Source organism: Heptranchias perlo, chromosome 34 (genome assembly GCF_035084215.1).
Source record: "Heptranchias perlo isolate sHepPer1 chromosome 34, sHepPer1.hap1, whole genome shotgun sequence".
NCBI classification, from domain to species: domain Eukaryota; kingdom Metazoa; phylum Chordata; class Chondrichthyes; order Hexanchiformes; family Hexanchidae; genus Heptranchias; species Heptranchias perlo.
The window spans coordinates 3,754,629-3,770,404 of record NC_090358.1 but is presented as its reverse complement, the minus strand read 5'-3'; the positions used below and the strand labels follow the sequence as shown (position 1 = coordinate 3,770,404).

General features: G+C 43.0%; 1 protein-coding gene across 3 annotated transcripts in view; it reads right to left on the bottom strand.

Moving 5' to 3' along the window:
• LOC137301716 (uveal autoantigen with coiled-coil domains and ankyrin repeats protein-like) overlaps positions 1-15,776 on the bottom strand; it is a 116,946-nt gene that overhangs the window by 47,980 nt on the left and 53,190 nt on the right. For all 3 annotated transcript variants that reach the window (XM_067971301.1, XM_067971303.1, XM_067971302.1), the window contains exons 3-8: positions 14,173-14,261; positions 9,132-9,196; positions 7,454-7,511; positions 4,455-4,525; positions 3,416-3,522; positions 1,890-2,071 (exon numbers count right to left, since the gene is read on the bottom strand). In XM_067971301.1, the coding sequence (XP_067827402.1) occupies positions 1,890-2,071; positions 3,416-3,522; positions 4,455-4,525; positions 7,454-7,511; positions 9,132-9,196; positions 14,173-14,261 (572 nt within the window). The remainder of the gene's footprint in view (positions 1-1,889; positions 2,072-3,415; positions 3,523-4,454; positions 4,526-7,453; positions 7,512-9,131; positions 9,197-14,172; positions 14,262-15,776) is intronic.

The window sequence follows — 15,776 nt, the reverse complement described above, 5'->3', positions numbered from 1 at the left end:
GATCAGCCATGATCATTTTCAATGGCGGAGCAGGCCCGAAGGGCCGAATGGCCTACTCTTGCTCCCATTTTCTATGTAGCGAGTCCCATCTTCTAACCATTCCTTGGGTAAAGAAGTTTCTCCTGAATTCCTTATTGGATTTATTAGTGACTTTCTTATATTGATGACCCCTAGTTTTGGACCCCCCCACAAGTGGAAACATCTTCTCTACATCTACCCTATCGAACCCCTTCATAATTCTAAAGACCTCTATTAGGTCACTCCTTCAGCCTTCTCCTTTCTAGAGAAAAGAGCCCCAGCCTGTTCAATCTTTCATTATATAAGCAGCTATTATGATGCCAGAATTTTATGTAGTGTAGTGGTTATGTTACTGAACTGGTAACCCAGTGGCTTGGGCGAATAACCCAGAGATCGCAAATTCAAATCCCACCATGGCAACTTGAAAAAAAAAATCTGGAAATACAAGGCTGGTATCAGTAAAAGTGACGATGAAGCTGTCGGATTGTTGTAAAAACCCAACCAGCTCACTAATGCTATTTAGGGAAGGAAACCTGCCGTCTTTACCCAGTCTGGGCTTATGTGTGACTCCAGTCCCCACACCCAACATGGTTGACTCTTAACTGCCCCCTGAAGTGGCCTAGCAAGGCAGCCACTCAGTCGCATCAAACCGCTTAGCACAACTAGGGATGGGCAATAAATACCAGCCTTACCTGCAACACCCACATCCTGGGAATTAATTTTTTTTTAGAAACAGTGCAATTCCCTAACACAGCAACTGTCCCAGTGAACAGCACAAAATGCAAAGTGGAGGAGATTGCATTCAAGTTCGAGCTAGCTTTTAAATGTAAATAGGTTTCGGGAGCTCTACCTCACCATAACCTCTCTCAGCCCCTCCACTGTCTGATTTGCCACACTGCTTGCCCAACATCCAGTACTGGGTGAGCAGAAATTTCCTCCAACTAAATATTGGGGAGACCGAAGCCATTGTTTTTGGTCTCAATCACAGACTCCGTTCCCTGGCCACTGACTCCATCTCTCTCTCTGGCCACTGTCTGAGGCTGAACCAGACCGTTCGCAACCGTGGCGTCCTATTCCAACCACATATCCACTCCATCACCAAGACTGCCTACTTCTACCTCCATAACATTGTCCATCTCCGTCCCTGCCTCAGCTCACCTACTGCTGAAACTCTCATCCATGTCTGTTACCTATAGACTCGACTATTCTAAGGCTCTCCTGGCTGACCTCTCAACTTCCACCCTCCATAAACTTGAGCTCATCCAAAACTCTGCAGCCCGTATCCTAAGTCGCACCAAGTCCCAATCACCCATCACCCATGCTCGCTGGCCTACATTGGTTCCCGGTCCAGCAATGACTTGATTTTAAAATTCTCATCCTTATTGTCAAATCCTCCCCATAGCCTCGCCCCTCCCTATCCACATAGCACCCGAGCATTTTCAAACTTCAAACCATCAGTTTCTCAATCAGTAATCACAAAAAACGAATTTGAATCACCAGGGCAAAAGGCAGCTCTACACAGTTCCAAGTTCTAACACATTATATTTAAAGCAGTTTCTTTATATCTTGAGAAGCTACAAGTGAAAGTACATCAGTGTGAAAACTAAAAATTAACTCAGTTTTCAGCTCTTGTATTTTAAAAACAAATTTTTGAAGTTACTTTACTACAATACATTATAAAATTCTGTTTCCATCATACATTCATACTTTGAAGGTTTGGGGGGAGGAAGGGAAAGAGAGAAACAAAGAATGGCAAGCTATCTGCCAATTCACATCACAGCTGTTATTCCTATAACATAAATTGAATGAAGTCCTAAAATAAACGCCACCTGCACTTCACATGGTGTCTTTGTTTGAATCAATGACCTCACCTTTAGCCTTCTTCTCCATTGCACCTCTGGCCAAAGCCAGCAACTCTGGGTTTTTGGACAATTGTGCATAGTGCAAACTCTTGTGACCGTGCTCGTCCATCAAAGTAACATCAGCACCATGATTTAAGAGGACCTCCACTGCATCCTTACAACCATTCTCACACCCCAGCATCAAAGGAGTCCTGAAATGGGAGATGACCGGTTAATATACGGGACCCACGAGAGAAATTATAAACAGAGTCCAGCTTTCGAGTTCTAATAAAAAAGCCAATGGGCTTTAATCTAGTGCCAGGTGAGAAGGTCATGGCATACCAAACATTATTTTCCATCACAATATTTTCCTGTCTCAACAGCTATTGACTTAAAGTGTCAAAGAGAATATATGACTTGTACACCCACTATCCAGTTCTGTTTATTTAACAGTTTCTCTCGCAGAGGGAGAGTCGCCATTATCTCCGTTAAACGTGCCATCATCAGCAAAGATCGAATAAGATAAAAAGCAATGGGACCAAGTACATTTCCCTTAGGACTGCTTACATAGGCACTGCAATGAGGCAAGAAAAAAAAACACCCATTTATCTTGGCTCAATACTTGCATCCTGTGAGGAAGTTTTTGTCAGTGTGGCTCAGTAGCCCCTGGGTCATAAGGCTATGGGTTCAAGCCCCATACCAGGGAGTAGAAATTCCAAACAGCAAAATTCACATAAATATGCTCGAAGTGCTTGCACTGTGTGTTTACATGTGCTCTTTTTACAAAGCCGTTATCCGGTTTAAAATTAATCTCTGGCACTCCATTATGCAGATTCAAGGTGTGTTTTTGTACACTAGTGCAAAAAAAAAATTTTGGTCAATTGAAACGTCTCAAATTGAAGAAGCTACAAAGAGGTCATCAAACATCAGCTACTACTCACCAATATGAAAAATCTTCATGTTCCAACATCAACTAGAGGGAATTAGTTTACTTTGAAAGTATATCTCCTTTATTAATGTCTTACTTTGTCCACCATTATACTTTTCCCCCAACTCAAAAGGTGTTGATTTCTTGCTGTGAAAGAGCTTTACGGGCAGCAATCGCCCTCAGTCATTCATCATGATACTTGCTGTCTGGGCTTATAGGCAATTAGTCAGGAGGCTGGTGGGAGAGGGTGGAGGGGGGGGGAAGAGAGAGAGAGAGAGAGAGAGAGGGGAAATGACACCTGACCAGAAGCATGTCCTCACTTGGCACATGCACGTACACACCTTCCGCCAGAGGCCACTGGATTGTGATCAGGAGCAAGAAAGCAGGAAGATTTTTCCTGACACTAACCCATGGGGCACGGGGACCATCCATGGTGCTTTCAATGGAGATCAGTCAACTTAGCACAAACCAAGGACCTTCCTGGTCCATATCACCCCGCCACCCACCACCTTAACCAGCCCAGCATTGGCAGCGACAGCAATTCCCCCTTTTAACTAAATTGAGAGTTGAACTTCAACACGATGGACTTTTGTTTAAAAAAAAATCAACATTTTTTTTTAAAAACTACTTGTTTTGTTTATCCCTCGAGTTGATATCTGCTCCACGTTCCAGTAAAAGTCGACAGACTGCTAGATGGCACATCTGTGTGGCCAGCACAAGAGGAGTTCGTCCATCCTGCAACAGAGGAGTTCAAATGCAGAGTCATTAATGCCTTCCCAAAGCAGCAACACTAGACCTTACTAGGCCATAAAAAATGCAAACATAGCGCTGGAGGTCGTTTATAGAGGAATAGAATTAAAAAGCAGAAGTTATGTTAAACTTATATAGAACCTTGGTTAGACCATGCTTGGAGTACTCTGCATGGTTCTGGTCTCCATTTAACAAAAAGGATATAGAGGCACTAGAGAGGGTGCAAAAATAGATTTACCAGGATGATACCAGAACTGAGGGGTTATAACTATCAGGGAGGACTGAGCAGGCAGGGGCTCTTTTATCTTGAAAAGAGAAGGCTGAGGGGTCACCTGATAGAGGTCTTTAAAATTTATGAAGGGGTTTGATAGAGTAGATGTGGAGAAGATGTTTCCACTTGTGCAGGAGACCAGAACTAGGAGCCATAAACATACGGCAGTCACTGATAAATCCAATAAGGAATTCAAGAGAAACTTCTTTACTCAGAGAGTGGTTAGAACATGGAACTCGCTACCACATGGAATAGTTGAGGCATATAGCATAGATGCATTTAAGGGGAAGCCAGATAAGCACGAGAGAGCAAGGAATAGAAGGCCATGCTGAAGTGGGGTGGGAGGAGGCTCGTGTGGAGCATAAACACCAGTATAGACCAGTTGGGCCAAATGGCCTGTTTCTGTGCTGTAAATTCTATGTACATCCCATCATTACAAACCCATAAGCATCAATGTCCTTAACTTCGACTGGCCATAATTATCCCAATCAAATGGGTTTTAAAAGCGTATTCACTTTTTAGAGTAAACAGCTAAAATAATTTGGATAGATAGCTTCAGATAAAGATGAAATAGTTTTGAGATTTCCAACTTTTACTCATCCACCTAACAAGGACGGCCCATCTCCAAGGTTTTACCAGCACATACCTCATCTTTGGCATTCACAGCAGCTTCATGGTCCAAAAGTAGCTTCACACATGATACGCAGCCAGTCACCGCTGAAATACAGGTCACAAGAACACTGGTAACTACAACGCTGAATCTTAACCATCTGGATAATTCGTTCAAAGTCTGATGTCCACGAGCCTGAAGACACCAGTTTAGTCTGGTCAACTCAATTAAACCGCCAACTGACCCAACGTAGCCCAAGTTGCCCCTGAAGAGTGTGTGTACTGTTTAGTAGTTAGCTAGTGTCTGTCCCAAGTAAGCCAATTATCAGGGCTGCTGCTTAGTATTTGTGCTTCCCGATTATCTTTTACAAGGAACACCTCAGAGTTCGGACATAAAATCATTCCCACAATGATTCATCTCCGCTGCGGCCTCCTGGAGAAGTGCTGAATTGAACACCTGTGTGTATATTAGCTGAGGACAGCAATAAAACCTATTGGGATGAGCACCATAGCCAAGTAGCTCGCTGACACTTATTCTTTCCTCTCATATTGAGAATGGCCACTTGAGGGAGGCACTGGAAGGCTGCTCCTACCCACAGGACCATCTCCAAGCAACAGTCAGCACCTTTAAGAGAGGAGGAGAGAAAATTACGGTGAAGATCTGTGGGTCTGATGTAAAACCACCGTTCTGGATACATACAGGTGTATTTAACGGGAAGCTAGATAAGTACACAAGGGAGAAAGGAATAGAAGGATATGCTGATAGGGTGAGATGAAGTAGGGTGGGAGGTGGTGTGTGTGGAGCATAAACACCAGCATAGACCAGTGGGTCGAATAGCCTGTTTCTGCTGCAAATTCTATGTACAGATATTAAGTACTTACATACCCTAAAATACTCTTGTAAGAAGCTACATCTAGTCTCCCTTTTGCACTTTCCTCAGCTTAATCTTTCTTGACAAAATGGAGCAGACTTTAACAATTTCCCTATTCAAATAGGCTGTGAGCTTGGTGTGCATCATGCTAGCATATTTCTCTATAATCACTTCATAACACTTTGATCAGGATGACGTTGAGCAAGCTGCTAATCCATGGTGTGGGCGACACTGGGAAGATGCAGCCCAAGGGGAGAGTGCATTACAAGTCTTTTCCTTTCTCACACAACTTTCAAGTAAGGAGATCAGTCTATAATTAATCCTTTACAATGCTAAAGTAACAAGCATAGCATTGTATGTAAAAAAAAAGCTTTCTTTTAAAAAAAAAATTTGAGAAATCTTAGGTGAAGGGCCAAGACATCACCAAGGTTAAGAAGAGTAAAAAAAGAGAAGATGAGGTAAATCAGAAAGCAGTAGTTGGGTTTTGAAAGCCTGTGAATTGCCTGCCGGAGGAAGGGGAGTTCCTGAACTTCGAGGCAAGAAAGTTAATTGAAGTTGGAGACAGTGCAACGAGTCGCGATTTCAACATAGTGAGGATGCAGGGAGGGGGCAGGAAAGCAGGCGTTGGTCATCTACAAATGACTCATGGGTCAACCAACATCCACACAACAGCTCTAGGTTACAAGGGCCGTGGGTGTCATCTTGTTCGATACTCATGTTGTACGCCATTATTTTCACTTGGAATAAACCTACAGTAGCTGCCTCATTACTGTGGGTAAAAGCACGCTACTTAAGTTCTGCCATTACACCCGACTGTTAACAACACCTTCACTCTTCAGTTAAACGTTCCACAAATTGCGACTTTCTTGAATTATCATAAGCTGTCACACAAGCCAAAAGATATTGTGTAACCTCACTGTTCTCAATGTACAACTCAGACTACAGAGTGGCAGCACAGAAGATAATTCTATTCACGAACATCACGACTCTCAGGAAACAGCGTGACGGCTCAGACAAGCTGCGGCATAATTTTACCTAGTTAGTTAATGGAGGAGTTCTTCTGCAGCTCAACAACACCAGTTTGCTCAGATCGCGAGCAATTCTTTTGCTTCCGTGTTAATGAAAGCTTGATAACGCTCGTAGTTGGTCACAGGAGATTTATGGTCCTTTACTTTTGGTGCACCCGTGCTCATGTGACTTTCCCAACAAGTGATGTACCCCAATCATGATTTTTTTTTTTAAAAAGCGATGGATATTAAAAAAAAGTAAGAAACTGTTGTTAGTAGTCATGGGCAGAAAAAGGGTTAACATTTTTAAAAAGAACAGCAGAGGTTGAACTACAGGCAGCTGCCTTCTCTACAGGAATGCTAAAGCTGGCCTCTCAGGACAAGATAAGCACCTGCATGCTTATCATATCCCAGACTATGAAAGAACCCATACATGATACGGTATGGTACTGTGCAAGACTGAAATAGAGTGCGTCTGGTGACCTCGAATAAGGAGGTGTGATGTATGGGAAAGTGAAGTGGAATAGCATGAGATGAAGTCATCTCACCCATGAATGTATAGCTTTACCCATTGGTCATATATAAATCTTGTAGTTTAGAGAGGTAATTGCATGCCTTATAAGGATATTTAGATTAGTGATTTGCAGTCAAAAAAAAGATATAAACCAGCGAATTGTAACAGGAATTTGAATTTGACCTGGGAAGTTTGCACTCAAGAACTGTATACTCGATAGACCTAGTTTCCCCAAATCAAGTTCGCTTGATTTGCAAATATTTTACCTTATTTGAAGCATTAAACTTTGTAGAACTGAAATGTTGCTTGTGAGCGTATTGTCTTACAGTCATTGAGTAAACTCTCAAAGGCTAGCCAACTAACACTATCATTCATTGTTAGAGATAACCACGAAAAAATATATACTTTTGCACAAGGGATAAGTTGCACAAGCATTTTCTCCACAAACAAGTTTGGGAGGACACGTATAACCTACTGGTGGGTGTTTTGACAGTCCGAGCAAACTCTGTAGGAAAACTTGCCATTGCATATCATTGAAATCGTAGTGACAACACTGACTCACTCCCTGGATGTGTGACGCACCAGAACCCCATTAAGTTGCATTCTGCTAAAGAACAGCAAACTTAAGCAGCCTTGTACTGACCTGCATCGTGAAGGGCAGATCTCCCATGAAGGTCGACATTGTCAACAGGGCAATTTTGCTGTAAAACATGTTAATTTATTTAATACAAGCGAACAACAGTAAGGGGACATTCTCACATGCAGAATTAACATTTAATTTGCATACATTATTTAGAGCTGCAGAGAAAAGCTTTTGTTCCCAACTGAAACGTCTTTTCTTACAACAAAAAAAAATGGCTCAGCAAGGCGTGTTTTTGAAGACGACTCGTTTACAAGGATCAAGGGTGATCAGACTACATCACTGCCTTTCAACCTTCTCTGTGTGGGATGCCCTCTGCAAGTACTGTCAAACTCCCAGGGGACCTCCTGGCCCCTGTCTTAAATTTCTGAAAGACTGTGCAAGCTACCCGAAGGAAAAACAGTGATATCATTGCAGAATATATATATATTTTTAAATTGTATATATCGGGATTCAAGTAAGTCAATAAACACAGAATAATACAGAATTCTTGAGACATTCCGCTCATAGTGCATAGTGTATCAGCACACCAGGTGGATAGGAATCTAGTGACTTTGAAGGCCACCCTGTAATCTTCCGACAGACTCCCTCATATACTCCAGGATGCATCCATCCAAATTTGAGAACCTATGGGTTACACTGTCAGTCAAACAAACTAACCAGTACCTGGTGATAAGGGAACATTTACCTGTACTGTACTATAACTAGAGCAACATTTTCTCCCCAAATTGCATACTAAAAGGTCAACTACTTCCAAGTACAACATTAAACTGAATGGTAATGCACCCAAAAGCATTGCATAGAATAACAGATTTTACAGCACAGAAACAGGCCATTCGGCCCAACTGGTCTATGCCAGTGTTTATGCTCCACACGAGCCTCCTCCCACCCTACTTCATATCCTTCTATTCCTTTCTCCCTCATGTACTTGTCCAGCTTCCCCCTAAAGGCATCTATGCTATTTGCCTCAGTTAATCCAAGTTCCACATTCTCTCTAAAGAAGTTTCTCCTGAATTCCTCATTGGATTTATTAGTGACTATTTATGACCGCTAGTTTTGGACTCACCCACAAGTGGAAACATCTTCTCTACATCTACCCTATTAAACCTCTTCATAATTTTAAAGACTTCTATTAGGTCACCCCTCAGCCTTCTATTCTCTAGAGAGAAGAGCCCCAGCCTGTTTAGTCTTTCAAGTAAAACAAATATTGAATATAAACATACAAGGAAGGACAGGAAGAAGCCATCTGTTCCATCAAGCTTGTCCCACCCAGACATGGTGCAGCCCCAGTGCACCATCATCTACCCTCTCCCACTGCTCCCCCATCCCCATCATGGAATTTCCTGGAAGAGGCAAGAGAGAAAACTCCGAAAAAATTCCTCTCCAACCCTTCAAGCGGAACAGGGTTTACTGCATTTTCAGAACTGAGCCCAAACTAGAATATAACGTACTTGAATTTATAAACTATATACTTCATGCATAGACTCTACATGAACAAGTTGTAATTGAATCCACATCTAAAAGCTTTGTAAGCATTACTTTTTCCATTAGGAATGTTAACTGTTTGAGAAGTTAATGCGAATGATGTCTTAATTGACACAGACAACGACTGGTAGCTGTTTACTGCAAACTGTCTTAACCATTCCAACAGCATCTGTAGCCAACAGATGATTCCAACTACCTGAAGTAACCGTTGCAAACACAATGGCTGTCCATGTCTAGCAGCGAGATGTAACACGCTTCGCCCTGTGGGGGGGGGGGGGGGGGGGGAGGGAGGGAGGAGGAGGAGAAGAAAAAAAGAGGAAAAAAAATCAATTATGACAGCATACCCCGATCACACCGCAGACTCATTCTCAATGAGCTCTTTAACCCATGACAATACTATCGTGATGCCAGAATTTCTTGAAGGTTGCTCTTAAATGTTCCTTCAGGTGTCAGCCTTGGCTCGGTGGTAGCATGCTCGCCTCTGAATCAGAAATTTTGTGGATTCAAATCCCACTCGAGAGTTAAGCACGCAAGCCAGGCTCTCACACCCAGTGCAGCACTGAGGGAGTGCTGCACTGTCAGAGGTGCCGTCTTTCGGATGAGTCTTTAAACCGAGGCCCCGTCTGCCCTCTTAGGTGGACGCAAAAGGTCCAACAGAACTAGTCACAGAAGACTAGGGGCATTCTCCCCGGCGTCCTGGCCAATACTTATCCCTCAGCCAATCTATCTAAAACATATTATTTGGTCATCATCTCATTGTTGTTTGTGGGACCTTGCTGTACGCAAATTGGCTGCCATGTTTCCTACATTTCCTACAGTGACTACACATCCAAAAAGTACTTAATTGGATGTAAAGCACTTAGGGACGTCCTGAGGTTGTAAAAGGTGCTATAGAAATGCAAGTCTTTCTTTCTTTTCTTTAATCATGCCTAACAATACTCCATTTACATGGACGGCTCCATTGTGGAATTAATCACTATATTGGAGGGAATCTTGCAAGTGTAACCCCGCTACTGTGCATTCAGCTACAAAATACATACTGTTGCAGTATAACACTATAAACATAAGCTGGGTATGACCCCAGAAAAAGCTTTGGTTCGCTCAGCATCATTTATCTCCAGGCAAGAGGAAATCAGTTTCCTCTGAAGCAAGAAAATGATAATGTGTTCTAACACACCATGCAACGGAGTAGCAGGATATGGATTCATGCCAATATATCCAGCTCCTAATTGCAGCTGAGCTGTGAAAGGAAAGGTGCCAAGTGGAGATTAGATGCTTTCTCGCAAGCTGGTAGGGGAAGGAAAAATATGGAACTCTTAAGTTACCCCAGGACATTAGCATGGCCTGTCCCAATTAGCAGGCGGCTAAGCAGCAACAATGGCAAGAGGCCTCGGAATAGGTCATCTGGTTCCCAACTAAAATTGGGAATATAGCCCATTGAGACTGGAACAAAAAGGACCAACACAGAGATTACAGGAAATAAATTAGAAAAATTAAGGTGCCAGCCTAATCACTGTGAGCACAGCTACTCTAAATCGGTACTACTGAGTGCAATGGCACAAAGTCTGCAGCGATGTGAATGATGCAGGTCTTGGATTGTAGCCAGAACATTATGCTCCTTCAGGTAACACGTACACACACACACATCGGCACAGGCTTATGCAGTGCATTGCTCTTGTAACTTCAGATTAGTTTGGGCCGATCACAGCGCTATAATGAGAAGTTACATTGAATAGACGGAAAAACGATTTGGAAATTAAACAGCACAGGGTCATGCATCGCCACAGTAACCCACAATAGACAAGAGTCTGCCACTGGTCCGATATGTTAGGTTACTTTTGGCCACCTTTTCAAACATCAACACCTCCCCCTCAAGAGACGAGCATGCATGTTTCACCAACCCAGGGAACAAGCAGTCAAGATGTTCCAAGTCTTTCTTCCCACACGTCAAACAGTGAATGAACAACTCTGGGAGTTAGGGCTCTACAATGATCAAGAGGCACTTGAAGGACTGGATTTACCTCACTGCAGAAGTGAAAATTGAGAAAAAAAATTTCAAATCACGGTTTTCAAAATGTCAAGAGGCAAGGGTAATGTAGATGTAAGTAGGCTATTTAACTTGGACTGTGATCCCAGAACTAAAGAATATCAGTACAGGCCTGAAGTGAGACAAGAGATTAAAAGAATTTCTCCTCCACCAACAGAGTAGACACGTGAAAGAACATTGCATTAGCTGCTTTTGCTAATAAGTTCTTTAAAGTACAGCTGCGTAAAATATATCTGGTTATGAACAGACCTGAAGGTTATAAAGATAAATGCAGACATGGATCAAACAATCTATGGAATACAATGGTTTCTGCAGAGCACAACCCCGTCAAAGCTGAATGTAGATTGAAATCCTGGAAATGTACTAGATTTTTGAGGGGACGGGAGGTGAAGAACATAAGTATTTATAAAAATCCTTTTGTAAACCTTGCCTCCAAGTTAGTCATCTCCATTAGGAGACTAAATTACATTGGGTGGAGAGAAGAGGGGCAATTCCAGGATTCGGAGTGTTTGGTAGAGGGAGACACTTGCCAAAAGACAATCACTTGGGGCAGGAAAGATGAAGAATGTTAGGGCTAGCAGTCTAGACCAGCAGGACCCTCACTGGGCAAAACACTGAACTGCTGGTCTCTTGATCCAGACAGACTTCCAAAGTAAACAAGTGCAAGATAGGAATGGTCTTAATCTGTTTCTGTTTTAACAAACATCACTCATGCGGTGTTTATAAAGCCTTTCCAAAATATATTTCAAATGTTTTATTACATTAAAGTTTCATGATACACATATTCTGTACTTACAGCTTTAGGGATAGTTTGTAATGGAACAAACCCACTGAAAATAAACCCCTTGAACAGCACAACAGAAGTTCAGTACTTTAATTCTGTTTGTTTGCTATTGGACCGAAACAGTACACTAGCTACTACAGAATTACAAACTCCACCCACTCATTCAGTATTTATAAAGTCTTTCCAAAAGTACAAGATAGATATATTGGTCTTGGAGGGAGTGCAGCGCAGACTCACCAGAATGATACCAAGGTTTAAAGGGTTAAATTATGACGACAGGTTGCATAAACCTGCTTTGTACTTCCTTGAGCTTAAAAGATTGAGGCGTGATCTAATCGAGGTATTGAAAATTATTAAGGGATTCAATTGGGTGGATATAAACGATTCCAATGGGGGAATCCAAAACTAAGAAGGCTTTATCTTAAAATTAGAGCTAGGCCTTTTGGGAGTGAAATCAGGAAGCGCTTTTTCACACAAAGGGTAGTGGAAATCTGGAACACACTCCTCCCAAAGGCTGTGGATGCTGGAGGTTAATTGGAGCTTTCAAGATTGAGATCGACAGATTTTTGTTGGGCAAGGGCATCGAGGGAAACGGAACAAAGGCAGGTTAATGGAGTTGAGGTGCAGATCAGGCGTGATCTAACTGAATGGCAGAACAGGCTTGAAGGGCTGAATGGCCTACTCATGTTCCTATGTTCCAGTGAGAAACCCAAAAAATCAAGCAGCTTATTATTGGGTATGGTATTGCAGTGGTCATGGTACTGGACCAGCATCCCAGAGGTCACAAGTTGTTCTTATAAAATAATTTATTCTGGGGAGGTGGGCCTTGTTGGCAAGGCCAGCATTTATTGCCCATCCCTAGTTGCCCTGGAGAAGGTGGTGGTGAGCCGCCGCCTTGAACCACTTCAGTCCCTATGGTGAAGGTTCTCCCACAGTGCTGATAGGTAGGGAGTTGGCATGGTGTGAAACTGAATTCAATAAAACCCAGCTGGCACCAGAAAAATAACCAATAAATGCTGGTGTAAAAACCCAAGCGGTTTATTAATGCCCTTCTTGCAGGAAAGGGAACCTGTGGCCGTAACTCCAGTCCCACACGAAGTGGCCCACTCTTAATCCCCTCTGAAATGGGCTAGCAACCCAATCAGTTGTGAAAAGGAAACGCTACGAAACGCCATCGTCAGGCGGACTGCAGTGATTGAAGATCACGGACCACAATCAGGCATGAGCACTAAATGCACCCTTGCTGGTTTCACCCGCATCCAAAAGGAATTTTTTTTTTTAAATCAGAACCTCAAACACAGAGGGAAAGATAAAGTATAAATTCACCGTTATTAACTAATAACTGGAACACAGGGGATCAGGATAATAATGCAGCCCACTCAGGACCTCAACGTTTTCAAAAGGAGAACTCTGGATGTGAGCTGTTGTCACACCTCCATTGCAGATCTCAGATAACCAACTTTCAAAACACCCAACTCAACCAAAATACTTAGTAAGAAATGTTGATAGGCATAAGAGGAAGGTGGGAGGAGTCACATGTGGAGCATAAACATCGGCATAGACCTGTTGGGCCAAGAGGCCTGATTCTGTGCTGTAAAATTCTATGTATTGTACGTAAAGAAAGAAAGAACCTGCATTTATATAGCGCCTTTCACAATCTCGGGACATCCCAAAGTGCTTTACAGCCAGCAAAGTACATTTGAAGTGTAATCACTGTTATAATGCGTACAGCAAGGTCCCACAAACATCCATAAGATAAATGGCCAGATAACCTGTTTGAGTGATGTTGAGTGTGGGATAAATATTGGCCAGAACACCAGGGAGAACTCCCCTGCTCTTCTTCAAAGTAGCTGCATGGGATCTTTTACGTCCATCTGAGGGGGCAGACGGGGCCTCGGTTTAACATCTCAGCCAAAAGATGGCACCTCCGACAGTGCAGCACTCCCTCAGTACTGCACTGGGAGTGTCAGCCTAGATTATCTGCTCAAGTCTCTGGAATGGGACTTGAACCCACAAACTTCTAACTGAGAGGCGAGTGCGCTACCCACTGAGCCACGGATGATACCTTGTAAGATGCACTATAAAAGCATAACTGACTGAAATGGAGTTTCACCCCATTATTCCCCAGTGCTTGCAAAAGTAAACAGTTAATTTGTTATTATTAACACGTGGTCAGAGCGCCACAGTCATTCCTCTCAGTGTTAGCAGCAACAGAAAGTAGTTATCGAGAGACGTCCAATGCAAAAATTCAATTGCAAGAAAGGAGGAGGGCGTGAAATAAAAATGAGGAGTTTGCAAGCCTTCAAAGTAGCAATTTGAGGAGCTTCAGGACGAGAGGATGTTTTTCCTCCCCAAGCTCTAACATAACCACGTCTGTAACGAACAAAAAGTAAAGCAAACATTTACCTGCAGCATCTATTGCTGTGACATCAACACCATGAGAAAGCATTGCATTAATGCAGGGAACATCTCCTTTAGCCGCTGCAACATGGAAACTGAAAAGGAATAGAAACCCAAAAGAAATATTAAACTCTAAACTATAAGCAGCATCTTTAGCATGTTCTACTAGATGACCAGTCGCTCCCACGTGGCTACTACAATTTTACATCTCAGCTTCTGAGCAACAACTTGTATTTATTCAGCGCCTTTAACATAGTAAAATGTCCCATGGCGCTTCACAGGAGCAATTAACAAAATTTGACACCGAGCCATATCAGGAGATATTAGGGCAGGTGACCAAAAGCTTGGTCAAAGACGTGGGTTTAAGGAGCGTCTTAAAGGAGGAGAGAGAGGAAGAGAGCCAGAGAGGTAGAGAGGCGGAGAGGTTTAGGGAGGGAATTCCAGAGCTTAGGGCCTAGGTAGCTGAAGACACGGCCGCTAATGGTGGGGCGATTAAAATCGGGGATGCACAAGAGGCACGATTTGGAGGAATTGCAGAGATCTGTGGGTTGTAGAGCTGGATGAGGTTACAGAGGGGCGCGACCATGGAGGGATTTGAAAACAAGGATGAGAATTTTAAAATCGAAGTGTTCCCGGACCAGGAGCTAATGTAGGTCAGCGAGCTCAGGGGTGATGGATGAATGGGACTTAGTGCGAGTTAGGATACAGGCAGCAGAGTTTTGGATGAGCTCAAGTTTATGGAGGGTGGAAGATGGGAGGCCGGCCAGGAGACCATTGGAATAGTTAAGTCTAGAGGCAACAAAGGCATGGATGAGGGTTTCAGCAGCACATGAGCTGAGGCGGGGCGGAGACGGGCGATGTTATGGAGAAAGAAGATGGTGGTCTTGGCGGCGGAGGGGATATGTGGTCGGAAGCTCATCTCAGGGTCAATTGGATGCCAAGATTGCGAACGGTCTGATCCAGCCTCAGACAGTGGCTAGGGAATGGAGTTTGTGGCAGGGACGAAGACAATAGCATTGGTCTTCCCAATATGTAATTGGAGGAAATTCTTGCTCATCTAGTACTGGTCCAAAACCACAAATGGCTACATACCACATTTGTACCACCGACCACAACCTTATTGGCCAAACTTTGGTAGATAACGTGCCTCGAATAGAGTACCATGGTCAAACTACTCAATTTTAGCAATGCACTTTGGGTTTCATGAAGGTTTCAATTAAAACAGATTCGGTCTGCAAGGACAGAACTTGAATGAATCAGATTTGGACCCCTTACTACAAATTTTGTTTGCGACAAGAGCATTTCCTTGAAGAGGAAGAAATTCCCAGTAACGACATTTGTGCATAAGAGACCAAAGAAAAGGGTCTAATACTGATGAATGATATTTCCTTTTAAAGGCTATATAAGATCACTTGGAACCGTTTAAACGCACATCATTGCGAAGGTTCCAATTCTGCGTCAGCACTGGAGGCCAAATTTGCTCCAAAACTAACTTTAACCCAACCAAGCACAACTCATCTAAATCGCAGGTGCCAAATTAGCACCAGGGTGAGCCTGACCTCACCTCATGCTGGTATCTGACTAAAGACTGATTTGCCCCTTTTTTGGTC